Consider the following 16241-nt stretch of genomic DNA (forward strand, 5'->3'; position numbering starts at 1 on the left):
GACTCGTCTTCTTCACAGCCGAAACTCTTTTTTTTTCTTTTCCTTCGATTTTCGTCGACTCTCGAGGAAACACTGAGGCTTTTATACATAATTTTGAACGACAAACAACGGTAGAAAAAGACCGAAACGGCATGTCGTTTCCTGGAAATTTGAACGATAAAAACGAAGGAAACGACACACATGCCTATCGCTCGTTGTTGACTCACCGAAATAGATTTCCAGCCGAAATTCCAGGAAATTCGACGACATTTTTTTCCTTGCTTTAAACTAACCTAGCAATTTCTAATCCAGGGCCCTCTGTGTTTGACCTCCCTTCACTTTCCACTTACACTCTCCCAATGTTTCAACAACGTTTATAACAATACGTATTTTACAATAATCTGAATCAACGCACAACTAAATCTGTGACAAAGCTCTAACAATGGCTATCAATAAAAACAGAGTAACAAGCACTCATAGGACACAGTATTTTCGCGATGACGACTGCAACAAATTCTCTAGATGTGTAACCCTACCAAAAAGGAAAATAGATCCTTTTTATAAGACAGATACATGCATAGTATCATTGGTTAGAGTTTCCCAATACACTTGTAGAACGCTCATTGTACGGTCGGAGACAACACGGAAGCGAATCAGGCAAAATGGTATGCCAGCAAAAAATCACATCACAGTTCTGACCAAGGATCGAAATACCGTTACCGTTACCGTTCCGAGCTTTCGAATTTACTGGTAACCCCCCGTACCGTAAAGGAATACCGGGGGAAGCGAGAAAAAAAAGGAAACCGGTACCGTTGAACTTACCGTTACCGTAGAGGAATACCGTCAAATACCGTATTTACCGAGGGGAATTCAGAAAAGAAATATACAAAAAAACATACAAAGTACGTATGATAAAATTCATAAAATTAAAAATAGTGTAAAATTCATAAATTAATTTTCTAAGAATTATTTTCATCATTTTGGGTTTGGAATAATGAGTTTATCGAATTAATTTGAAATATATTAAGGTAAGGAGAAATCTCGGAATAAAAAGGAAGGATTTATCGAGTTCGTCTCGAATAAGAAATTATTTTCCGATGAGATATTCCGGAATTTAATTTGAGAAAATAAATTCTCAAGGACGAGAATGAATTCCGAGAAATCTTAAATAAATTTGAATCAATCGAGAACGAATGAGAAAATTCTCGGTTCAAATCATTTAATTAAATGTTCGATCGGTTACGGTTTTAGTCACAAAATTTTGTGACAAGGATGTGGTTGTAATGTTTTTCTGGGCTCAGTTGAAATAAAATGTGGAGCTCGGGGTCAGTTTACAAGTAGTGGAGAATTGAAGGTTTTAAGAGCAAATATGGAATTCTCATTTCATATAAAAGGAAATTTTATTTTTCTTTTTTCCTTATTTTCTTTTCTTCTTCTTCTTTCTTCTTCTCCTCCCTCACGCGCAACCTGCAACAAAGAAGAACAGAAAAAAAAAAAAAAAAAAAAAAAAAAAAAAAAAAAAAAATTAAACAACAACAACAACTAGCCGAGAGCCCAGCCGCCGCGCCGAGACCCCGCGAGCACCGAGCGCTGAGCGCCGAGACCCCGTGAGCGCGAGCTCCTCTCTCCTAAGCCGAGCACCGAGCGCTAGACCCCGCGCGCGCGCCTCCGCTGGTTCGCGCGACCAGCCGCCGCCGCCACCGCTCCCTCTCTCCCTCTCACCTGGTTTCTCTAAGCCGCGCTGACCCGACGCGAGCCGCGCTGACCCGGACCGGGAAGTGGGAACCGGGTTCCCACCCGGATCCCGGTCCGGTTCCCCCGGAACCACCGGAAAAATCCGGTTTTGGTGGTTCCGGTGCCGGGTAGCTCCAAAAAGGGGGAACCAGACCGGTTCCCGTCCGGTTCCCCCGGTTTTTAAATCCTTGGTTCTGACGCGTAAAGCAGACATCTCATGTTTTAAGAGGATATTTCTAACATCATACAGAACAACAGTTTTGGCATAACAAAAATAGCCAACATAACATACCAACACTTAGATTTAATAGGAAAAATTAAGTGACTAGTAATTTAAAAGTGCAACATTTCAAAAAAAAAATAAAACGGTTATTTTAATCCTTTATAAATTCTTTTCAAACCGTAAACATTTATTTTTCTTTAAAATGAAATAATAAAGTTAAATAAAACTAAAAACTAAAAACAAAGTTTTATAATAAAAAAAATCTTTAAACATAAAAAATAATGATCGTTTATAGATAGAAAAAGAAACTATTTTTATAATAAAAGTTTAGCTATTCCCGTTCTTAGATTTAAGGATATCATGGCAACGAAAAATTTCTACAATTTTTTAACACTGATTCCAATATAAATGTGATGTTTTCTAATTTGATTTAAAGTTGAATTTTTATCAAATTAAAATATAAATTCTGGATATTCGAATATATCACTCATTTATATGGGTTGGCCCATTGCCCATTGCCTATAGCCAGCTTCAAATGGTGTCGTCGTCACAATTTTGAGTGGAATTTGCGGTTAATGTTACAACAACAGCACATTATTTCATTTGTATCACAAATGAGTCTAAATTGCATTCGTGTCTTATTTTTGCATATTTGTCACCTATACAATGTCTTAATTACCCTTCTATTTTATATCCAACAAGAATTCATATCCACACCCAAACCCTAATCTCTCATCAAATTCTCTCCCAAACTCTAATCCCTCTAGCTTAAGCTCCGATTACCGCGCCGATCGCCGCTCCGACGAGGTCACCGCCGCCGTAACCCTCGCCGGAGCTCTCGTCAGAATCACAGATTCAGCCTTCTAGTCTACTTTTATTTTGTAAATATTTAACTGTGGTTCTACTTTCTTTTTCTAGTCTACTTTTGTTTTGTAAATATTTAACTGTGATTCTACTTTCTTCTTCTAGTCTATTTTTGTTTTGTAAATATTTAACTATGGTTCTACTTTAAGGGTATTTTTGGTCTAATAATAAATACGAGTGACTTACTTGCAACACGTTTTTGGTGGTGACATAGATGCAATTTTGTTTATAAGAAGTGACTTTGGTGCAAATCCCCCCAATTTTAATGTGCGTCTAAATAATTTGTTTCTCGTTTATGATTTCTTTTAATATTATTATGTTAAGTGTCCGAAAACATGATGCTCTACTCTTTAATTCATTTTTGTCACACTTCGCGCGCCTTGTATTGTTGATGATGTGTTGGCGGGTTGTTTTGTCCTTTCTCTGAGTCCGCTTTTTTTTAGTGATCTCAAGAGTCTGCTTTGACGAGCGTTAAAACTTCAAAATATTCTAAACGATAACGACATGCCAAGAAAAGTAAAATGCATGTACTTTTTTTCCGATATAATTTTTTTTTCTTGACGCCTATATTTTCTTTTTAGTATGAAAGGGAGAGTGTGTGCTGGACGATATATTCTTTTTTTTAGTAATCGTGGGTGGGACCACGAGCAAATAAATTAAAGCCCTCACGTATGGCGGAGGAAAACCGTGAGTATACCAAAGAAAGATCTTTAAGAACTCTCCGGACGGCACACGGTGGGACATGCCCCGACCAACGGACCGCCGAGATAACAGATAGAGCAAACCGCGCCAAGTTAAGGTCAACAATGATACAAGAGCGAGGAATAAAAATAATACTTAATTCAGCAAAAACCAAGGTACTTGCCTTAATGTCCTCCAGGATGGTACCGAGTTCTGTCGTAGGAATGACTACGTTCTTTATCGTTTGCACCACTTGGAGGCAGTCGGACTGAACCACCACCCGGCTAAACTTGAAATCTTTAGCAAGTTCAAGACCCCGAAGGATGGCGGACGCCTCCGCAAGAGGATGCGCTAACCCTTGGGACTTAACCGAGACTTCCGAAGCCGAAACCAACCCCACTATGATCTCGGATAACACACCCAGTTCTAAAGCGGCTGCCCCTTGGATCGATAGCCGTATCCACACTAATCGCGATGACTCCGGGTCTCAGTGGCGGCCAAGCCGAATACGAACCCTTGTTGTCCGCGAGGGAGGAGTCCTTATTCGCCGCCCTAAAAGCCTCGAGGAATCCTCCGGACCATTCCACAAGCGCAATAGGGGAAATGATTTTATTCATGTGATTCCAAATTTCTCACACCAAGACCATAAAGAAATCAAGTTTACTAACCTCAACGGACTCCATGGCTTTGGAAAAGATGCTAATGGTGTCCTCCCCTTGAATATCTTTGATCACGTTCACAAAGCTTGTGAATTTCCAAACCTTTTGGGCCCAACGACACCCCCAAATGGCGTGACTAATCGTCTCCGGACCGCCACGACATAAAGGGCAGCGATAATCCTCGGTAATATTTCGGCGATGGAGCATCGCATTCACTGGGATCCACCCTTTACACACCCTCCAAGCAAAGAGTTTGACCTTCGGGGGGATCGAAAGCTTCCAAAGGATGTTCCACTACTTAGAGGACCCTGAGGAAGTCAAAGAGCTAGCCATCATAGATGACGTACAAGCACGCCAGTACCCACTCCTCACCGAATATTCACCGTCTTTGGAGTAGTGCCACCTAAGAACATCAGTAGCCCCTACTCTACTCATCGGGATAGCGAGAATGGCCTCCGCGTCCTCCCTCCTAAACATATTACGGACCAAGGCTTCATTACAATCACCTTCGCAATTCTTAAGCTCTACCACTCGCATATCTTTGGGGATAAATTGAGGGTCAATGAGAGAGAAGCTGGTAGGTCGGGGAATCCATTTATCCTTGTTTACGAATACCGACTCGCCATCCCCCACTCTCCAGCTCGACCCCGCTTTAATAATCTCTTTCCCTTACACCAAGCCGCGCCAAAGATTGGAGCCGTTAGCGGAACAAGTGGCTCCGAGAATATCACCATCCGGGTAGTAGCTTTCTCGCAGCACTCTCTCAACAAGGCTGCCCGGTCTCCGAAGAAGACTCCACACACTCTTCGCGACAAGGGCTTGGTTAAATTTTTCCAAGTCCCGAAACCCCGAGCCTGTTGGAATTGATCTAGGGTTAAGAAATGATTTAACTCTTCTAGCAAGTGGCGGAAAATAAAAATTTTCTTTTAAACAAGTAAAACGATTTTACTAACCTAGACAAGCGCATGTTATTATTAAAACTATCTAAAAGCGATTACATGTTTACTAACCTTTATGAAGCTTGATCGTTGAGAAGCTTGTGGAGGTTGAATCGCTCGTCTCCCCACGCAGCTCGCCTTTTTTCGTTTTTCGGGAACTCGAGTAACCACGAAAGTTTCTATCACATAAATCACTTGAGGTAAGAAGGAATAAGCGTGTGGGCACTTTTAAACACAACGACTCACGAACAAGTCTTAGAGTCGAAGAGCTATAACACTAGGTCAAATGTGGACCTAGGTGTCAAAACAAACAAAAATGAAAAGGGTTATAGAGAGAGAGAGAGAGAGTTGGTCGGCCACAAGGTCTAGAGAGAGAAGCTCTCGATCTCTAAAATTGTGGGATGAGAAACAATGAGAATGATGGCTCTATTTATAAGAGAATGGTTGGCCAAGAGGAGTTTCCTCTTTTTTTCAAGCATTCAGGAGCAATCCCTTGTTGCCCGTTTTCTCCCCATACACGCCCAACATGACTCATTCCCTCATGGGATTTGTTTCCTATTTTGTTTCTCTCTCTTTGGTCGTGACTCATTCCCACTAGAGGGATATTTGTTTCCTCTTTTTCTTTTGGAAAGTATCTTCATACATCATTGCACAAAATAATCTCCCTTTTTCTCTCTTGTTTAGACGGCCAAGGGGCTTCTAGAAGGAGCTTTTCGATGTTTCTTCACTTGTTCATGACAACATAAGAAAAGCCCATTAAGAATTTTCAAGTAAAATTCCATGAAATGAAATTAATCCTCAAGGCCCAAAAATCTCATCATGGCCGAGTGATACATTTCATTTGTCATCATATGACAATGTCAAAAAAATTATTGACATTCATTTCGTCCTATGTCCAGAAAGACAAAATTACCCTTTACACAATTTTCGTTAAACTTATCTAGTTCTTGTTTTAACTTAGCTTCTAGTTTAACTATTCCTACTCGATATGACTTGTTACAGTGACCTCATGGATCCAAATAAACAAAGCTTGAGCTAACATACTTGGACTCAAAATTTCACAAACCTTTCTCAAGTTTAGCTTAATGTCAACTGACTCCACTAAAGAGTTGACAGTGAGAATCTCTCGGTTCAAATTAATTTATTTTCTACTCAAGAATTCAACTTAATTGTAATGAGTGGATCCACTGAATATTATCTATGTTTACCCTTCATGAATATCATCAGCTAGTCGGGATTTCCAAAATTATCATTTTACCCTTCTAGCTGTTATTTCCTCAACTCCTTTGTCGCTGGTGAATAAGTTAGAAACAATGTATTGACGATGAGCTAACAAGTCACATTGATTCATCCAAAAAATTCATGACTCAATTTGGACACTGGCCAGTTCATTTATTCACATTCCAAGGAACAAAGCATGAGGTGATATACATTCCATTTCAGCAATCTTGTACATGAATTCCATATCTATGAGATCTTCACAAAGTTACTCATTACATCTTCATAACTTAGTACATCACCAATAGGTCATGTCTATATCACATAGTGAATCTAGAACTCTGACTTTCTCAAATGAGAATACGTAAGCTATAAAATGACATGTCTCATTTTACGATTGAGGTAAGCACGATACAATTCATACGTAGTGACTTCGAGACATAAGAGGTTAAATGGTTTGTTCTTATTCTGTCTCTAGAAGTGCACTGGTCAATTCAGTACTTTCAGAAGATACCTAGAAGAACTATAGAGTCTCCAACTCTCAATGTCCCATAGCCAGACATCATAGATTCTCCTAACAATCGTACTGAGATCAATAGTCATTTGATCCTTAGATTGTGAATATGCAGTTTTAAGCAAACCATGAAGAGTTTGTTCATGCAAATATACATTTGTCTCTTCATATGTTGTTAGGTTTGTTTAAGGTCTAAAGACTATAGATTATCATAAATCTTCAAATAGACAAGGAAGAATGAATGAACGTTTCAACTTTTATTAATGATTTAGCATTTACAAGCAAGAGTCTTCGTGAGACTATATTACATCAAATGTACATAAATAGATACTACTACTCTTCTTGTGGGCACCATTGACAATAGAGGCCTCCCTCGCTCTTATGCTTGGTAAGTTCTTCCCATTTACAACAATGAATCTTTCTTTCCTCTCCACTATTCCCCCACCAAAACTTCGCTACCACTTTGTGAATGGCGGATATGAGCGTTTTGGGGAGGCGGAAGCAACTAGCCGCATAGCTCGGGATGGCTCGGAGAACCGACTTGATGAGAACCTCCCTCCCGGATTGGGAGAACCAAATTCCTCTCCAAGAGTTGATTTCGTCCAAACTCTCTCATGAGTAAAGGCGAACACCTCAACTTTTCTCTTGCCGATGAGAGTAGGAAGACCGAGGTAGCATTGGTGGCACGACGTAATAGACACTTCGAGATTCAATGCAATCGCTTTTTTATCCTCTTCCGAGACGTCGCGCCCAAAGCTAATATCAGATTTGGAGTAATTGACGAGTTGGCTGGAAGCCGCAAAGTAAGTCCCAAGGCAGCCCATAATCGCATCACTTTCCTCAAGGCAAGCGCGGAAAAAAAATGAGGCTATCATCGGCAAAGAGCAAATGCGAGACCCGGAGGTCACCTTGACCGAATTGGACACCGGTAATGATTCCCCACCTCTCCCCATCTTTGAGAAGGTACAAAGGCCTTCCGCGCAAATGAGGCAGAGAAAAGGAGAAAACGGATCCCCTTCGCGAAGACCCCTTTCCGGCACCACCCTCCCTCTAACTGAGCCGTTGATGTTGAAAGAGAAGCTCACCGAGGTCACACAACGCATCACTTTCTCCACCCACTCACCGGCAAAGCCTAGCTTCAACATCATAGCTTCAATGAACGGCCATTCCACACGATCATAGGCTTTAGCCATATCAATCTTCAGAGCCGCGAAGCCCCCATTCCCAAAACATCCTCTCTTCATCGTATGGATCCCCTCGAAACAAACCATGATGTTATCAAAGATTTGGCGTCCTCCTAAAAAAGAACTATACAGCCTATACTTTTTTTTAATGCAGCCTATACTTAATATATTTCATATTTGAATGATGAGTTTAGTTTTTCAACGAATACACTGTATTTTTTTCTCATATTTGGTGTAATCGCTTTTAATGATAATCTAAAACTCTAAGCCATAAACGATAGTAATTTTTTTGTGAATTAGCTCAATAGCCAATAGCCCACGTTCATTTTGAAAAATAGCCAAAATTTAGATATTTAAAAATAAATCTAATATTAAATAGGTAAAAATACTCACCCATCAAATTTATAGGGTTTTAACCAGATACAGACCCATTAAAAATAAATAGATATAGATATCGTATGGTAAAAAAAAATCGTGAGTAGGGTCTGCTTTTGTAGATCTTACCCCATTGGCATCCCTATATATAACTATAAAAAATCCAAAAGCATAAAAATAGATATCAATTTGTTTTGTTTTGTGTATCTATTTATATTTAAATACATTGCCAGCATAGTAAATGCCAATAATATATCAAGTACTGAAAAAAAAATAACAAAAATAAAAAATAAAAAAAAACTAACCCCGACAAAATCTCAAGTTCAAGGCAATTAAGAAAGTTTTTGTTTCCGTCTTAATTATGAAAGTTGCAGTGGAACTGATTTGCTAGGCTGTTGACTGATTTTCCTGTTAATTAGGCCGCTAATAAAATGCAGAATCCAATTAATCAGCACTTATTTTTCAGAATTTTGGTTCGATTTGAAAATTCTCTTATAAACCGGTGAATACTTTGTACTTCCATCATTAATTGTCAAATAAATGTGTTTCCTAGGAAACAGAGAATTATGCAAACTTCAAATATATATGATTTAAATAAACTTATAAGACTGTATTTTAATTCAAATGCAATAAACACGCTAAGTGCCCTTTTTAGCAACGGTTTTATTACTTCGGTCCTTTTAAATGAAATAAATCAAAAGGCAATTAGGCCACTAACCATAATAGTTTACCCTTATTTTTAAAAGGGTAAAGTTTTATTTTATTAAGAAAATAGTCAACCAAATCTGTAAATAATTAATTAAAGAGTAATTAAATAAACTAAAAGAGTAAATTAATTTACTCTTTAGTTAATTAATTTACTATGGATCTAGTGGACTATTTTCTTAATTAGAATTTAAAAAGAAGTTAGAGAATTGGTTAATTGCAACAAATTCTTCATAAATCAATCCTAAAATTACATTAATTTGTTTTATGCATAATTGCTATGCTTAGCGTGCGACTCGTTTGGTTTTTTAGGATTGGATTAAAAAAAGGCTGAGAAGGTTGACGAAAAAACAAATGTAATTAAGGGCTCTATTGATTCTAGAATTTAGAACTAACCATTAATCATGAAGTGATGGGAACAACAAAACCTATGATTGCGTAAAATTCTCTTCCAAACCAATTTTAATGATTTGCAGGGTAGGATGACGGAGCAGAACTAAGAACCAATTCATTTATTTTGAAATTTGGTAATAACGTATGTATGTTAAAATGTGCGTAATAGCTCATTGATCGAGTGCTCTTGTGCCGAAGGTAGAGAAAAGTTAGTTATTTTGCATAACGAGTTTCTAAAATGTAGTTTAATTACTTATTATTCTTTATATAATTCAGTCACGTAACTTTTAACTTTGTTGGTGCTGTCGTTGATTTTTGGACAACGATTTAGTGGTGCAAGCGGTTTGATCTAAAGTTGGACCAAGTGATCACGCTCGAGCCAAAAGTGCTTTGAACCCAAAGACTCGGGTTCCTTCATGATGGTCGGAAAACATGTTCGTCGAATAATCTAAAACAAGATGAAATACATGTGAACTCAAAGGGACTCAGAGGCGTAACCTCTGATTACCTGTCAGATGCTCAACATTAGTAGGGTTGAGATAGGATCAATTGTGAGGTTTTAGAGCAGTTGGAAAGGAATTTGAGTGAAACGAGCTTCAGTTTACCTTCAGGCAGTGTTTCGGTACTCAAAAATTCGTTACCTTGGGTTGTGTGTGAGGGTCTTATTTATAGACTTCGGTATGCGTGTATATGAGGTCTAGGCGCGTCGAGGCCTAGACATGGAGGCCTAGGGACGACGAGGCCTAGGAAGGCCGAGACCTAGCTAGGCAACAAAAGAATAAACATGTAATAACCATAATTAGGTATCGAAAAAACATATCATGTTACTACACTCTGAGGTATGAGGGAACAACTTAGACAACCTGAGAAATGCTTCCCCAGCGAAAGATTCATGCGTACGGACTAACTACAAAAGTGTGCACAATCAATCGGTTTTGGAATCAACCCTTAGGTGAGTGAACATTGACCTTCTTTCAGGAAGGCTGAATTCCGTATTTGTGAATCACTTCCCGCTCAGATTATATCCCGAATTCTCAAGTCATAAGTATTTAGGCATCTTCAAGTAGCCATTAAAGAATGAGTCAATGAACTCAGTAATACAACCTAGCAGTCGGTGACCACTTTAGGATAGATCAAGTCTCACTGTGACCATTATCGCAACCCTGGTTAGTGTGTCATAACAGTACTTAAACTACATACCAACAACCAAAGTATGTCCAAGCCCTACACTTACCAAAGTGTAGAATGCTCCCCAAAGTGATAAACCTTCACTTGCGTTCTACATATGTGATTTTAGATCCAACTATCCAGGCCAGATCAATCACCGACCACGTTTTAGCTCACCGCCCGAACTTAGATTCCCAACATGTAATTCAGTCAAATACGGAGGCTATGGATGATAGTTGTTATTGATTCTAATAAGAAAACAACCCATAATCAATAATGCTAATAATGTAAACTTCCTTCTATATTCAGCAATCATTCATGTTTATTTTATTATCTTTAGTAGGCAACATTCCTAACACGAAGGGCATTACTTTGTAACAATAGATCCCCTTATCCATTATGAATGTTGTTTTCTCTTGGTCTTCTGGATGCATCAATTTTTGGCTGCACCCGGAAAATGCATCCATGAAGGATAGAATTTTGTGACTTGTTGTGACCTCGACAAGCCGGTCGATGTGATGGAGCGGAAAGCTATCCTTCGTACAGGTTTTATTTAGGTTGGTGAAATCTATACACACGCACCATTTCCCATTCTTTTTCTTAACGACGACCGTGTTGTCTAGACAATCTGGGTACTTAACTTTCCTGATTGATCCTGCAATTAGAAGTCTTTCTACCTCATCATCAATGATCGTGGCTTTGTCGGGGCCAAGTTTCCTTCTTTTATGCTTTATAGGTTTGAAGCTTGGGTCGACATTGAGTTGATGGGACACAATGTCGATGCTTATTCCAAGCAAAAGTTTTCTTGTTTCTTTTTAGGAAGGCTATTATTTCCCTTCTCAAGCTCCTTTTTAACTCGGCCCCGATTCCTACGCAATGTTCAGGATTGGAACCATCAAGCTGAACTTGGGTGGTTAGCTCAAGGCATGGGGAGTCTTCCTCAACTCCCGCATCCTGAGCGATCATGGTCTCAGCGATAGTCATTAATTGATATTGTTCACCACCATCGGTCATTTTTGTTGTTAACTTATGGTTTCTCATATAGCATATTCGGGATACTTCTTGGCTACCTCTTATTTCTTTGATCCTTTATGGTGTCGGGAAATGGATACATTGATGGTAGGTAGAAGGCACGGTGTCGGGAAACGGATACATTGAGGGTAGGTAGAAGGCACGGCTTTCATACTGTGAATCCAAGGTTGTCTTAAGATTATATTAAATGGGGATGGGCAATCGAAGACTGCAAACTCAACTATTTGATTTGTTCCGGCCGCTTGGACAGGGATTTTGATCACTCATATTGAAGGGGTGACCATACATTGAATTCGGTCAGTTCGATGAGTTCTTGCTCGCTATTGGACTCGTCAATGTCCATCTTCTTACGGGTACTCTTGAAGATTACGTCTACCGAAGATTCGTGCTACCACATAGTTTGATACGTCTAGTTCGATTAATAGAGCATCATCGTATGGCATGACTAGCCCACTTGCCTCACTTTCACTGAAGATGATCGTTGATTCTTTGTGATTGTTCAGAGTGGTGTGAGGGACATTTTTTAGTCAGCATTGGTGCAACTTGATGGAATTTATGCACTCCCGAAAAAATTTGAACCACGCATTATGAAGTCGATTCTAGGTTTTGTTTGATTTTGAGGGGAATTTTGAGTTTCTTCATCGTATCTTTTTCCCTCTCTCTTGGGGAAGGGTTTCCTCTCGGTTGGGAATCAAAGCTTCTTTTCTTGGGACGGGTCCCAATTCAATACCCTCTAATTCGTCCTTAGTGAACTTCTCGGCCAATACTTTTCTCATTGTTTTGCAATCAAGGGTGACGTGCCCGTTGCTTTTGTGAAAATCCCAGTAGGCATCTGCGTTTCGACTCCATATTTTATATCGAAGCTCCTTGTTTGTTCTCCATCATTCACATTAAATGAAAAACCTTGAGGGGCATGTTGTCAATGATATGCCCACAAGAAGAGTAGTCGTCTTTCTTTATTTATGTACATTAGATGTAATATAGTCTCACGAAGACTCTTGCTTGTAACTACTGAATCATTAATAAAAGTTGAAACGTTCATTCATTCTTCCTTGTCTGTTTGAAGCTTTATGATAAACTATAGTCTTTAGTCCTTAAACAAACCTAACAACATATGAAGATACAAATGTAGATTTGCATGAACCAACTCTTCATGATTTTCTTAAAACAATATATTCGCAATCTAAGGATCAAAGGACTATTGATCCCAGTATGATTGTTAGGAGAATCTATGATGTCTGGCTATGGGACATTGAGAGTTGGAGACTCTATAGTTCTTCTAGGTATCTTCTAAAGGTATTGAATTGACCAGTGCACTTCTAGAGACATAATAAGAACAAAGCATTTAACCTCTTATGTCTCGAAGTCACTACGTATGAATTGCATCGTGCTTACCTCAATCCTGAAATGAGACATGTCATTTTATAGCTTACGTATTCTCATTTTAGAAAGTCAGAGTTCTAGATTCACTATGTGATATAGACAAGACCTATTGGTTAAGTACTAAGTTATGAAGATGTCATGAGTAACTTTGTGATGATCTCATAGATATGGAATTCATGTACAAGATTGCTGAAATGCAATGTATATCACATCATGCTTTGTTCCTTGGAATGTGAATAAATGAACCGGCCAGTGTCCAAATTGAGTCATGAATTTTTTGGATGAATCAATGTGACTTGTTAGCTCCTCGTCAATACATTGTTTCTAACTTATTCACCAGCGACAAAGAAGTTGAGGAAATAACAGCTAGAAGGGTAAAATGGTAATTTTGTAAATCCCGACTAGCTGATGATATTCATGAAGGGTAAACATAGATAATATTCAGTGGATCCACTCATCACCATTAAGTTGAATTCTTGAGTAGAAAATAAATTCATTTGAACCGAGAGATTCTCAGTGTCAACTCTTTAGTGGAGTCAGTTGACATTAAGTTAAACTTGGAAAAGGTTTGTGAACTTTTGAGCCCAAGTATGTTAGCTCAAGCTTTGTTCATTTGGATCCATGAGGTCACTGTCACAATTCATTTCTAGTAGGATTAGTTAAACTAGAAGCTAAGTCAAAACAAGAACTATACAAGTTTTACGAAAATTGTCTAAAGGGTAATTTTGTCTTTTTGGACATAAGATGGAATGAATGTCAATAAATAAGTTTTTGACATTGTCATGTGATGACAATAGATAATTCCACACGGCCATATTAGAGTAATTGGGCTTTGAGGATTAATTTTATTTCATGGAATTTTACTTGAAAATTCTTAATGGGCTTTTCTTATGTTGTCATGAACAAATGAAGAAACATGTAGAAGCTCCTTCTAGAAGCCCTTGACCGTCCAACCTAAGGAGAGAATAAGTGATTATTTTGTGCATTGATGTATGAAGATACTTGCCAAAAGAAAAAGAGGAAACAAATTTCCTCTAGAAGGAAACCTTCCACACGGCCAAGAGAGAGAAGAAATCAAATGAGGAAACAAATCCAAGCCCTTGATGGACAAGGTTGGACGTGCAACATGGTAGAAAAGAGGAAATAAGGTTTGCTCTTGAATACGTGATATTCAATAGAAAAGAGGAAACTGCATTTTGAAGGAAATCCTCCTCCTATAAATACCACACCTCATTCACAATTCACAACACACAATTTTGAGATTGAGAGCTTCTCTTTCTAGATTGTCTAGCCGCCCATCTCTCTCTCCCTCTCTCTAACCCTTTTCATTTTTTATTTTTGGCGCCTAGGTCCACATTTGACCTAGCGTTTTGTTTTAGCTCTTCGACTCTATGACTTATTCTTGAGTCGTCGTGTTTAAAAGTGCCCACACACTAAATCCTTCTTCTCTCGAATGATTCATGCGATAGAAACTTTCGTGGTTACTCAAATTCTCGAAGAACGAAGAAAGGCGAGCTACGTGGGGAGACAAGCGATTCAACCTCCACAAGCTTCTCAACGATCAAGCTACGTAAAGGTTAGTAAACGAGTAATTGCTCTTCAATAGTTTTAATTTAAAATAACATGTGCTTCCTCTTTGTCTAGGTTAGTAAAAAAAATCGTTTTTACTTGTTTAAAGAAATATTTAAATTCCGCTGCTTGAAGAAGCGTTAATCTTTTCTTAATCCTAGATCTATTCCACCAGGGCATTGGTTTTCTTAGTGGGACTGTGATTCTTCGTTTCCCCTGGTTTTGAGGACCTGCAGTGTTAGAACTTCCATGGGAAGCTTTTTGGCGTTGTGGATTTTTGCCAAGATGCTCTTTTCTTCTTCGGCCCTAGCGAAGTTTGATGCTTGATGAATCGCGTCTTTGATAGTGAATGGCCTGTTGACAGTCATCTCCTCACAGAATTAGGAGTTATGCTAGAGTCCGTTTTCAAATTCGTCAATGTCGATTCATTGTCGACGTTTTGGATTTTGACCATGACATTTTTTATAAGTATAATGAAGTTCTTAAGGGTCTCGGAGTTAGTTTGTTGTGTGTTGTAAAGGTCTACCATGGTTTCCTCGTCTTCGACAAGCATGGAATAATGCTTAAGGAAGGCAGCATATAACTTCTGAAAACTAATGATCGAGCTCTCCTGAAGCCTTGAGAACAAGTTCAGTGCAGCTACGGTCAGATTTTCTATGAAAAGCTAAGAAGTCGGCTTCTAGTTCATCTTCCCGGAGATGGGCTCGACCGATTGCAATTCGGAAGGCATTCATGTATGACTTTGGATTGGTCGTTCCGAAATATTTTGGAAGTCTGACCTTTCCAACGTCACCAATCTTGACCCTGCTTATGTTGTTAGCCAAGGGAGTTCGCCTTATTTTAGCGACTAGGCATTCGATCTCGGGTGCCGAGTTGGTAGCTGAATGCATCTTAGAGAGAATAGCTCGAAACTATCATTTACCAACCTATGAAAAGCTTTGAGCTCAGTCATTGCCGATCTCCTGGCGTTGAGCGCACTCCCCTCAGCTTAAGTCGTGGTGATCATAATATGTTCACCATAGGCGGGCTGACTCCAAGCTGGAATGCCATCAGAGGTCGCTATCTGACCTTGACGAGCTGAAGCTCTAGGCATCGCGCTGGAATTCAATCTACTAGGGACTTCAATCCTTAGTACGGATGTTCTGCCCTGAGCTGGGATACCGGTCCTCCAGGAGGTGGAGGGGGCAGCATACTCGATCTCGTCAACATCGTCGGAGTGGAAGGTCCAACTTAGGAGTACCTTTTGGGCTGATAGATGGGATAAGATGATCCCGTACCCGAGGGAGTGGCTTTGATCCCGTAGAAGTCCAAGCAGGTCCCAGGTGAAAGAATTCAACCATCTCAACCATCACCGGAAGGGAGGATTGATGAGTTCACCGAAGAGGCCGTAACCTTGTCGGCCTCGTATCTCGTGTTGGCAGAATTCTTAGTAGCCACAGAGTCCAGAATGGTCCGGGTGGATTGCTGGAATTCTCGATTTTCCGCCGATCTAGCGATCAAAGTTTCTAGAAAGGCTTTCTTCTCGAAGGTGGCCCTTGGATTTAGCTTGATCTGTTCGTTTTCGTTAGCCATACTTCATGAAACTGAGCTTGCCTTAATTCTTCGAGATTAGAATTCTTGATA

The 16241-nt window shown here is 39.3% G+C and overlaps 1 protein-coding gene across 1 annotated transcript; it reads right to left on the minus strand.

Annotated features, from left to right (window-relative positions):
* Window positions 1-7265: 7265 nt before the first annotated feature.
* On the minus strand, window positions 7266-8054 carry LOC149384756 (uncharacterized). The gene has a single exon (XM_089626155.1). It carries the CDS (start codon window positions 8052-8054, stop codon window positions 7266-7268), a length of 789 nt encoding a protein of 262 aa, XP_089482281.1.
* Between the last annotated feature and the right edge of the window lie 8187 nt (window positions 8055-16241).

Source organism: Urtica dioica, chromosome 9 (assembly GCF_054948205.1).
Source record: "Urtica dioica subsp. dioica isolate 48M chromosome 9, U.dioica_male_clone48M_v1_H2, whole genome shotgun sequence".
NCBI lineage: Eukaryota > Viridiplantae > Streptophyta > Magnoliopsida > Rosales > Urticaceae > Urtica > Urtica dioica.

Bases quoted from the DNA above. Each gene is read 5' to 3' on its own strand.
- LOC149384756 (XM_089626155.1), bottom strand. From the start codon at position 8,054: ATGAAGAGAGGATGTTTTGGGAATGGGGGCTTCGCGGCTCTGAAGATT.